At 34.9% G+C, this 11,803-nt stretch overlaps 3 protein-coding genes across 3 annotated transcripts; all 3 read right to left on the reverse strand.

Annotated features, from left to right (window-relative positions):
* Positions 1-1,274: 1,274 nt before the first annotated feature.
* Positions 1,275-2,105, reverse strand: LOC115888436. Its single transcript, XM_030908179.1, has one exon. The coding sequence runs from the start codon at positions 2,103-2,105 to the stop codon at positions 1,275-1,277; it is 831 nt and encodes a 276-aa protein (XP_030764039.1).
* A 137-nt stretch (positions 2,106-2,242) lies between these two features.
* Positions 2,243-3,721, reverse strand: LOC115888437. The gene has a single exon (XM_030908180.1). The coding sequence runs from the start codon at positions 3,719-3,721 to the stop codon at positions 2,243-2,245; it is 1,479 nt and encodes a 492-aa protein (XP_030764040.1).
* A 38-nt stretch (positions 3,722-3,759) lies between these two features.
* LOC115888438 lies at positions 3,760-10,573 on the reverse strand. Its single transcript, XM_030908181.1, has 4 exons — positions 10,471-10,573; positions 7,768-7,912; positions 5,300-6,144; positions 3,760-3,941 (listed from the first exon to the last, which is right to left on the reverse strand). The coding sequence occupies exons 1-4, from the start codon at positions 10,571-10,573 to the stop codon at positions 3,760-3,762; spliced, it is 1,275 nt and encodes a 424-aa protein (XP_030764041.1).
* Positions 10,574-11,803: the final 1,230 nt, after the last annotated feature.

Raw genomic sequence — 11,803 nt, forward strand, 5'->3', positions numbered from 1 at the left:
AGTTTTGTATTGTGAGGCCTGAATTTCACAATCATTTGGGGTATTGTTTGAAATGTTTGGTTGTGAATGGGGAATTATGTATACATTTTATTAATTAGTATAGTTTAATAAAGTTCCTTGTGTTACAAATATTTCGATTATCCCTTGATTCCCTTGAATTATTGTGGATATATGTGGTACGAGCGAGGCCTGCGAATGATCGAGTAATGAACAGCAAACCAGTCACACCATTCCAATTCAGAAAAAAATTAACCGCCTTTTTCCAACCACAGAAATTCTTGTAAACAAAAAAAATGTGACATCGAATTTGACAATGACAAAATCTTATTTTTGCTGGTATTTTAATTGTAGCTTTCCCTGGTCCATACTATAAATTTTTAGTAATTTGAAGGTAGATTTCTGCAAATAACTTTTAGATACCTATTCCAAATAAAACGAAATTCTGAGACGATAGTACAACTTTAACGTCTCTTCAAACAATTTTTGCATAAAATGATCTGGGGAGATAATATTTGACCTTTTCAAAATTTAGATGGGATTTCCTATGTCCCGCGTTCCGATTCACCACACGGTGAATAAGCATACCGGGTGCGCGTGCGTCTCAAAAGTGGCTCACCCCTATAACTTTTTTTATTTTTTAAGATAAAACAACGGAATTTGGTATGATAGCATATGACATAAATTAGGATTGATTGACGTTGTGCAGAAATGTAGTTGTGGACTGTATTAATTTTAAATTTTAGTTTGACTGGTCTTATTTTATCAATGTAAATTACGTTAATAGCTGGGAGAAACCGCACAGAGAAATGAGAAACCTGCTCCTACCTTTAATGGTCGTCTTAGACAGCTTCAGAGGGCCCTCTTCTCGATCTTGATCTTCTCAGCGCTAATTTTCACACATACACTAACATGAATCGTCTTTGAAGGGATTTAACTTTTAAGTTCAGACTTTCGGCGCGTACCGGTTAGCTGACCAATTTCGTCGTACGACGGTTTGTAATAGACTGTGTGCTACACTTCCTAGTGTTCGGGCATGCGTACACTAATGTTGCAGGAAGCAGGTATAAGTGCGGCAATTTAAAATTTAAAGAAATTAAAATAATTAATCTTAATCTAAGAAATTACATAAAAGAAAATAATTTTATAAAAAATATTAAGTTTCCTTAACATTCCACCCACCAAAACATATGTTTTTAAAAATAAGATAAAGGAAAAAAGAAATAATAATGCAAAGTTAAGAATAAAAAAAATGTATAAAGAATTATTTTACCTTATTAGTTGCCAGGTAAAGGGCAAATTTTGACAACTGGCCTTTGTAATATCCCATGTGCAGTTGTAACTACACGAACAATATTGTCTTTTCCGGGATGAAGCTTTATGACTCTACCCAATTCCCAAGATAACGGAGATTTTGTTTCATGTTTGATCAGAACTAATGAATTCAATTTTATTTCAGGAGTAGGTTCGGTCCATTTATGCCGTTCTTGCATTAAATGTACATACTCCTGAGACCAACGTTTCCAAAAATCAGTATGCATACGTTGAATTAGTTGCCATCTTGACAATCTATTAAGAGGGATAGAGGTCAGATCAGATTCTGGAAAACCAATTGTTAAAGGTTCTAAGGTCAGAAAGTGACCGGGAGTTAATGGTTGTAAATCATTGGGATCGGCACTTATAACCGATAATGGCCGAGAATTCAGCACTGCTTCAATTTGGGTTAGAATAGTGGAGAATTCTTCATATGTCAAAATCTGAGAGCCGATTGTTCGATATAAATGAGATTTCATAGATTTTACACCGGCTTCGGCCAGGCCATTAAAGTGAGGACTGCCGGGTGGATTAAATTTCCAAGTAATGGATAAAACTTGAGCCGCAACCTGGGCGAATTGAAGCATTTGGTTGCTGGCACCTTTGAAATTAGTACCTTGATCACTAGAAGTAAAAGAACATCTGCCACGACGCGAAACAAAACGCTTAAAAGCGGCCAAAATAGCCTCAGAAGTAAGGTCTGAAGTAGCTTCAAGATGTATTGCTTTGGTAGCTGAGCATACAAAAACACAAACATATCCCTTATAGATCTTGGCTTTTCTGTATCGATGCATTGTTAGAGAAAAGGGACCTGCAAAATCAATACAAATGGACGAAAAAGCCTTCAATTGTGAAATACGTAACGATGGCAAGTCAGCCATATAAGGATTGTATGATTTAGGTTTACAGCGAAAGCAACGAATACATCGATTTAAACATTTGTATATAGAACTTCGTGGAGATGTATCCAAAATTGTTGAAGGATTAAACAGTGCAATGTCTTTAAACCTGGGTGAAGGTTTGCTTGATGAATCCACTCAATAATCAAATCAGTAAGTCTGTGTGATTTAGGCAATAATATAGGGTGTTTTACATCGTAAGTGAAGTTGCTATTATTAAGTCTGCCACCCACCCTGACAAGACCTTCCGAGTCCAAGAAAGGTGCGAGTTTCCGAAAAGGTTTAGGAAGTAAAGCATTTGATAGAATTTTATCTATAATGTCTGAAAAGGTCTTTCGTTGAACATGTCGAATAATATAAATCAATGATTTACGCATTTCAGAAGATGAAATAAAAGAGGTTTTACTTTGCAGTGAATCTTTAGATTTAAGGAAAAATCTTAAAACATAGGCTAAAATTCTTTGAATTTTACGTATCGAAGAAAACTTGTGTAGCAGATCGCATATGATATCTTCTTCTAATGAAACATGGAGAGATGTTTGTTTTTCTTCACTGTAGACAGATTCACACATTTCTAAATGAGGTTGAGCAGGCCAGACATCTCGGTTGCAATGTTGAAGAAAGTTTGGACCGCGCCACCAAATTTTGTGTTCTAAGAGTTGAGATGCAGTTAAACCACGAGATGCGCAATCTGCAGGATTGTCACTGGACGGAACATAACGCCAGGAAGTGTTAGAAACTTTGCCTTGGATATGACTTACTCTGTTAGCTACAAAAGTTTTCCATTTATGAGGACTGGCAGCTAACCAGGCTAAAACGACAGTCGAATCAGACCATGCATATATGGAATTAAAACAGAGATAATCTGCGTAAGTAGTAGTAACAAAAGTAAGCAAATCCGCCAATAAAACAGCTGCACAGAGCTCTAGACGAGGCAATGAAACAATTTTTAATGGAGCCACTTTACACTTAGCAGTGACCAAAAAGGTACTGACTTGACCACTATCATTGATAGTCCGAAAATATATGACGGCTGCGTAACCAGTTTGGGAAGCATCACAGAAACCGTGCAGTTCCATACAAGAAATATTATCAGAAATTACACGTCGAGGTATTCTAATTCCAGCTAGTTGGGATAGTTCGGATTTATACCTATTCCAGACCTGCAATATATCTGTAGAAGGAGTTTCATCCCAAGATATATTAGATTCCCAGAGTTTTTGTAGAAGACATTTTGCTAATAGAATAACTGGGGAAATAAAACCAATAGGGTCATATATTCTACTAATTTCGGAAAGTATATTCCGTTTAGTACATTGGCGATCAACTGGATTAAAAGAATAAGTAAACTCGTCAGATTTTGGACACCATTTTAGACCTAAAACTTTAATGAACGAGGGTTCTTCTTTGTCAAAGCTACAAGACATTTGTACATCAGAAGGAGGAATATGGCTTAACAAATCAGGTTGATTACTTGCCCATTTTCTCAATTCGAACCCCCCAGTACGCATAAGATCAACAAGTTCGTGTTGCAAACTTAGAGCAGAATTTAGATCTTTGCACCACAAATTGCGTCATCTATATAAATATTTTTCTTTATTGCCTTTGCAGCTAAAGGAAAATGAGACTCTCCCTGATTAGCAAGTTCTTGCAGTGTTCGAAGAGCTAAATATGGAGCAGACGATACCCCGTATGTCACTGTGAGCAGTTTGTATTCTTGAATTGGTTCATCTGAAGAAAAACGCCATATGATTCTTTGAAAGTTTTGAAATTGTGGTTGAATAAGAATTTGTCTATACATTTGCTTAATGTCACAAATAAAAACATATAGATGAAATCTAAAAGTTAAAAGAATAGAAGCAATATCCTGTTGTAACTTAGGTCCTATAAATAAAGAATCATTGAGAGATGTTCCATTCGTGTCTCGAAAACTAGCATTAAAAACCACCCTAAGCTTAGGTCCAGATATCTCATTTTTTATAACAGAATGATGAGGTATGTAGTAAGCTGTAGGAGAGTTATAGTCTTCCGGAGGGATCAATACCATATGTCCATTGTTGAGATAATCCTGCATAAACTCACAGTAAGCTTTACGAAGCTCTGGATTTTTAGCAAGCCGGAACTCTAGTGATGTAAATAGTCGACGAGCTTGATAACATGTATTACGGAAGAATGGATTCGGTATTTTAAACGGAAGAGGTACACAGAATCTGCCAGACTGATCTCTATAAGTTAGCGATCTATAAATTTCCTCACACTGGACATCCTCAGTAGACAGGCTAGAAATTTTAGGAATTTCCTCAACTTCCCAAATTTTTGAAGCTGAATATCTAAGTTATTTTCAATAGAAGTATGACAGCTTAGCAGAGTTGTATTATTTAATGGTACATGGTCAGAAACTGCCATGCCTTGAAGAATATATCCGAAAATTGTTTCTAAAGCAACAGGTTGACCCGGTTCACCTAAAATCCGTCCCGACGTAGAATATGAGGTACCAATTCAGCACCAATTAAAGGTCAATAGGACCTGGTTTATGAAATGAATAATCAGCTAATTTAAGATTCTGGATATGTGTCCAAGACGAAGGATTTATATTTATCTTAGGTTGGTCAGAACAAATTTTCGGTAAAATGATACTATCAAAAGAGAATAGAGGATTAGAATCATTACATGGTTTAATCGTACAATGTGTGACGCCCTGATTTGTTTGCGCCGACATTCCATTAAGTCCTTCAATGGGAATAGAAAAGCGTTTACGTGGTAATCCAAGACGATTTACACATTTTTCTGTAATAAAGTTAGCCATGCTAGCGGAGTCAAAGAGAATTCGAATTTGTTGAAAGTTTCCCCGAATATCTTTGATGTCGACAATGGCTGTAGATAATAAAACCGTAGATTGTTTAGTAGATAACGTGCTCGCCATAGCACTGACAGAAGGGCCAGGAGTTGACTCTAGGATTGCACGGTCATCAGTGTGATTGAAATTTGAATTGACTGGAGTATTAGATGAAGAACTATCTATAGCTTTATCCAGATGCAATAATGTGTGATGAGGAGATCCACAAATTTTACATTTAAAAAAGAATTGCATTTTCGTACAGAATGGGAAGATAACAAACAATTTGTACATAAATTGTGTTGTTTAGCAAAGTTTAACCGGTCCTGCGGTGTTTTTGAAAGAAAGGAAAAACATCTGTATAATGCATGTGAAGATGAACACAGTACACATTTCAGTTTGTCCCCCTTATTAGATTGATATGGTGTGGCATTGTTATTACTTGTTGTCATAAAGGCTGGATAACCAGTTTTAATTTCTGAAGATTTTTTATTAGATGAAAAACTAGAGGATTGATACGATTGTTTGCTCTTATCCTTATAATGTTCATTATTGTATGAAGTAGTAAACTGAACTGACTCTAAGGCTTTACATTTATTTTCCAAAAAATGTGTTAAATCTGAATATGTCGGAATTTCGACAGTATTTTGAACTTCAAAATCAGTCCTAATAGAAACATTTAATTTTTGCAATAACATATTAAATAAGAGAAAATCCCAATGAGTAACAGGAAATTGCAAAACGCGTAGCGCAGAAATATTTTCGGAAAAAATATTTAAAAGGTTTCTAAGTTCAGTACAAGTTCCTTTTCTGACCTGTCCAGCTTGACAGATTTCATTATAATGATAAGTAGCCAACAATCTTTTATTTTGATATCGATTTTTAATAGCAGTATAAGCAACTGTATAATTATTTTCAGTGACTGGAAGTCCTTTAATTACAGATAGAGGTTCTTTACCCAATGACGTTAGTAAATATTGGAACTTTTCTACATTTGACAATTGTGAATTTTCATGTATTAAAGTATTAAAAAGATCAAAAAATCCAGACCAACTTTTGAAATCGCCTTCAAATATAGGAAGAGTAATTTTCGGTAATTTTTAGAGATGAGCAAAACTGCGATTGTGATTTATAAATCGCTGCGACTGTAACCTGCGATTGCGATTTTGATATTTTTAAATTGGTACGCTGTAATCTGGGAAGCTCAATCCCAAAATTTCTAATAAAAAACAGAATAAATAGCGGAATATTTTTTTTTAATAAAAACTTACAAAGAAACTGTTGGGTGTTTCGATGCCATGTGCCTTTTAAAATTTGTAGTGCGTGTTTTTTATGATATTTTTGCTGCACACATATTGCACTTAAAATTTTCATCAATTATCTACCAAAAAAAAATCCACAAATAACTTAGTTTCCTTTTTTTAAACATTTTTGATTAGAACAGACCGAATAAATTTAAAAGGGAAATTAAAAATACATAAAATGTTCAAAATATTTGAATGTGCTTTTAGACAGTAGGTATACTAACGAAAAATTTATTATAAAAAAGGTTGCCGCCAACCTTAATTCAGATAACTAGAAAAAAAAACTGTTTATTTTATCTTGTTTTCTTTTAAAAACATTTTCTTTATATGTAACTCAAAAGAAGCCGACGCCGACGGCTTTGATACCAGTCCAGGTCCAGTGCAAGTGCAAACTTTCGAACTTTTAGATAAATAAAAGGACAATATCACATTTTTTATATTTAAAATTTCTCTAAAATGAAAAAACTGATTGTAAAGGATGTATTTAAATTAACATAGCAGCCGATCCACAACTGTTAGTATATTCAGAAAATTATATTATATTATGGATTGTTATAAAAATGTTTATAATAATATAATATATAACAAAATATAATAAATAAAAAGGGCTGTTTCTTTTCCGTGCTCTATATCTTTTAGTAAATAAAGGATAAAAATAGATATTTTTTTATAATTTGAATCCAAAACTGTCCTTATGAATCATTTTACCTGAATCATTACCTGGGAGCAACTGTAACTATAATTAGTCATAACCGAAAACAAGAATTTTATATTATAAATCTAAAACTATTATCAAAATTTAAAACTAATAAATTATATATATTATGCGGTATATAAACATATATAAGCCAATTTTCCAACGCTTCATAAAAATTACGGGGCCCTGATTGCGAATGTGATTTTGCGATCTAGTCTAGGCCGATGTGTTGGGAGCTGCGAACGAAAATCGCAATCGCCGCTCTTCGTTGGTGTGCCCACTCCCGATGCCGCGCCGGTGCCAACGAAAATCGCAATCGCAATGCTGGCATGAGCTGCGATTTTCGTTCAGCTCCTCGTTCGCCTGTCCACTGCCATGTTGAAGACGCGCCGCCGCCGGCCGGGGCGTACGAGAATCGCAATATTGCGATTTTCGTTCGCAGCTCATCGTTCGGCTTCTCAGTGCCGTGTCGATGCAACACCGGTGCGAACGAAAATCGCAATGCTGTGATTTTCGTTCGCAGCTCTTCGTTCGCGTGCCCACTGCGATTGCAAATCGCAACTGATGTAATATTGGTTGCCTAAAAATCCAAAATCGGCAGGTATATGTTTCAATCGCAAGTCGCAGTTTGCTATGGAAAGGAATCACAGGTTGTGATTGCGAATTTACAATCGCTGCGATTAAATCGCAGTTTGCGATTTTCTGCTCATCTCTAGTAATTTTGCAGTAATTTTAGGAGTGGAAACATTGGTCGAATTATTTGTCAAAGAACTGTCACCTACAATTTGATATTTTATAGCCTTAGATCCGTAGAATGCGTTGTCAGCTGATATACGTAAAGCATCATATTTTTTAAAATCTTCGTCTGATATGAGAGAAATAATTTGATTGTGATAAGCATAAAATCTTCATACACCTTGTCAATAGTCTCTACTCTAGCTAAAAATATCGATTTTGAGAGTTGTCACTAGATATTGCAACACCAATGTCATAAGTTTCTTTTAAACGGTTAAACGCTGTTGTTCGTTTTAAATCATACTTAGAAATTTTATCTGACATAGTGAAAATATTTTAATATTATATCTGATTTTGAATAAATGCAATTATAATATTAAAACTAAAATAATAATAATTGAGTTCAGGTAAAACTGCAAGAATTAATATCAGTAAAAAATATTGTTTATAAACAAATGTGAAACTATATAAAAAAATGTACTAAGTACAATTGTGACAGTACAATACGATAGTACAATTCTACGACACCAAGTAAATTGGTGCGTATTTGTATCGCTGCGCGCTCGTACAAAAATTGAACCAAAAAACTATATGGCTTGGTATATGTGGAATGTATGGATTTTAAATCACAAAATTGAAAACTGATATTAAAAAGAATTATAAAATAAAATCCGGCTATGTATGGACCAAAAATGTGCAGAAATGCAGTTGTGGACTGTATTAATTTTAAATTTTAGTTTGACTGGTCTTATTTTATCAATGTAAATTACGTTAATAGCTGGGAGAAACCGCACAGAGAAATAGAACCTGCTCCTACCTTTAATGGTCGTCTCAGACAGCTTCAGAGGGCCCTCTTCTCGATCTTGATCTTCTCAGCGCTAATTTTCACACATACACTAACATGAATCGTCTTTGAAGGGATTTAACTTTTAAGTTCAGACTTTCGGCGCGTACCGGTTAGCTGACCAATTTCGTCGTACGACGGTTTGTAATAGACTGTGTGCTACACTTCCTAATGTTCGGGCATGCGTACACTAATGTTGCAGGAAGCAGGTATAAGTGCGGCAATTTAAAATTTAAAGAAATAAAATAAAAAATAATTAATCTTAATCTAAGAAATGACATAAAAGAAAATAATTTTATAAAAAATATTAAGTTTCCTTAACAGACGTATTCAATTGTTTTCGGTCACTTCTGGTTTCATCGGAAATGGCTACAACTTTTAATTTTCAAATGGCACCTTCGGTATTTTTTTACTTAATTCGATAGAAAATGACACTCTGAATGGAATGACATATCATATGTCAACTTTTGACATTTTTGCTATGGTTTATTTGAAATTGAAACATGCGGTTCATAACGAAAATTTTACTGGAAATACCAAGTGTGTGATATCAAAATATTCGTAAAAAAATGCTTTTTCCAAATATGCTAACGAGCCACCCTCGTTCCATTTGAAAAAATTGAGATATGATTTAAAATACGATTTGGGCATCTTTTAGCAGGCCAGGATAAGACACTAAAAACATTAGACGATCAAATCTATTTTTCCAAGGCTCGGGATATACTGACTGACAAAAAGACTCTTTCTCTATTGCCTCCTTGGATTTGAGGACATACATGAGATTTGAGACTGTATCAGAGTTATAACTCAAGAAAAGGGGACACAATAGATCTATAAAGTCGCGGTGATTAACTTCCATACCATAGAAACTTTTTTGTTTCTTATTCTGTCCAGTCTGGATAATCTAAAAAAAATAAACATAAATAATATAACTGAATATTTACCAAACAAAATCATTTAATTTGTGTCGGCCTAATCATTTAATTCGTATTGAAAATGTTGACCTGCAGGACTTACTTTTTTATAGTTAACAGTGCATACACGGACTTTTAAATGCAGGAAGTGGATATTTATAAATTCAGCATGAGTTAGGCCGTGACGCGATGGCTGCCGCTTTTTGTTCGAAGGGTGGGTACGGCTGCTAGGCGAGGTACTGTCAGAACCTTAACAATAAGATGATTTTATTTATATTTTCTTGCTTTGTTAAGTCATGGCCGAACAAAATACGTGGACAATGAAGATTTATATTTGATGTCAAGAGTTCTAACAAACGAAGGCGGTTTATAATGAAGCTGATTATCATGGAATAGGGCGAATTAAATGTCCGAAGTCGCTTTGAATATTTATATTTATTCACTACACATGCAGATATACTTAATAAAATTGTTTCATTTCATATGCAACTTTATATAGATTTATTATTTTATAACAAAATAAAAAGTATTTTAGGATGACGTACCCTTGTTTCTGTCAAGACCATAGGCGACTCTCACCCCCCGTCTTTAATCCCTATAAATATAAAATCTGCTAATTTTTCAATCTGCTAATTTTCAAACTTGTAATTCACCTAAATTATTGTGAAAATATGAATTTACCTTGTAAGTAAAAATATATGTTGTTTTCAGCATGGTTTTCTCACATCTATTTTTATTGCTTTTTTGATAAGATGTTTGATGTTTTGCTCTAGAAAATGAAGTTTGTTGTGTGGAAATCACTAGTCAAATGGCGTTTTTTAAGTTAGGTTAGGTTAGGTTGCTGGGGTTTGAGATCATGTGTGATCCCTCATTCGGAGGCCTTATTATTGTACCAAACCTTTCTCTCATTCTTTCTTTGCGTTAAAGCACTTTCAGCTCTTTGCAAAATTCCCGATGTCCCGATGTCGCTGATGTTGGCTTCTACTGAAGTTGGGGCTTGGGCGAGACTGTCTTTCTTGGTTGTCCACCACATTGCTGTGGCCTGACACCCAGAACAAAGTAGCTCTACCTTGACGCAGCCAGGACAGTGTTTCTCAGCAGTCCATCACAGTTTTCGATCTCACTGATTGATGATTGCATGGTGATGCTTCTTAAAGCGCCAAAGCTGTCAGAGTATATATCACAATATCTCCTATTGGTCTATCGGCGATTTTTCCATAAACACCTGCTTGTGGAACATTACAGCCATCCGATCGCATTAAAGAACGTCGGATGTCTAGTTCCTCTGAGAAGATGCCTATACCTGTGCCTCTTGAAGTTATGGAAGTATCTGTGTAGACTGCTATCTCTTGAGTGTTCATGACTCGGTTGCTTCCCATTTTTCTCTTGTTGGGATGCGAAATATCTTTTCTCCAAAATCATGTTTGGTGAGCTTATAGTCTGTTTTCTGGGCTAGCAGATGTGGACTCGTGTTCGCCATGATTTTCCCTACCACTGGCAATATCCTTGACCGTAGTTGGTCTAGTTCCACAGATTGGATTTCCTTAATCTTATGGCACCCTCAGCGGCCAGATCCTTCACGAGCCAGTCGATTGATTTCAAGTCCAGAATTGCTTCTAGCGCAGGTTGCGCTGTGTTGTTCTTTGCTACAGTTGTACCTAGAGCTGCTAATCGCTGTACTTTTAATAATGGCGTTTTTTAGTAGAACTCCTATTTGGGTATATCACATAGAGGGGGCTTAATGAATTACACCATTTGAAATGTTGAAATACCGGGTGCGTCTCAAAAGTGGTTCACCCCTATATATTTTTTTTATTTTTTCAATTAAAAAAACGATATTTGGTATGTTAGTATATAACATAAATTAGGATTGATTGACGTATTCAATTGTTTTCGGTCACTTCCTGTTTCACCGGAAATGACTATACAACTTTTGATTTTTAAATAGCACCATCGGTATTTTTTTACTTTATTCGATAGAAAATAACACTCTGAATTGAATGACATATCATATGTTAACTTTTGATATTCTCGCATATTATTTATTTGAAATTATAACTTGCGGTTCGTAACGAAAATTTAACTCGAAATACCAAGTGTGTCAAATACCAAATTATTCGTAAAAAAATGCTTTTTCCGAATATGCTAATGAGCCACCCTCGTTCCATTTGAAAAAATTGAGATATGACTAAAAATACGATTTTAGCATTTTCTAACTGGCCAGGACCAGACACTAAAAAGATTAGACGATCAAATCTATTTT

The sequence above is a fragment of the Sitophilus oryzae genome, unplaced genomic scaffold (genome assembly GCF_002938485.1).
Source record: "Sitophilus oryzae breed Bouriz unplaced genomic scaffold, Soryzae_2.0 scaffold_738_pilon_pilon, whole genome shotgun sequence".
NCBI classification, from domain to species: Eukaryota; Metazoa; Arthropoda; class Insecta; order Coleoptera; family Curculionidae; genus Sitophilus; species Sitophilus oryzae.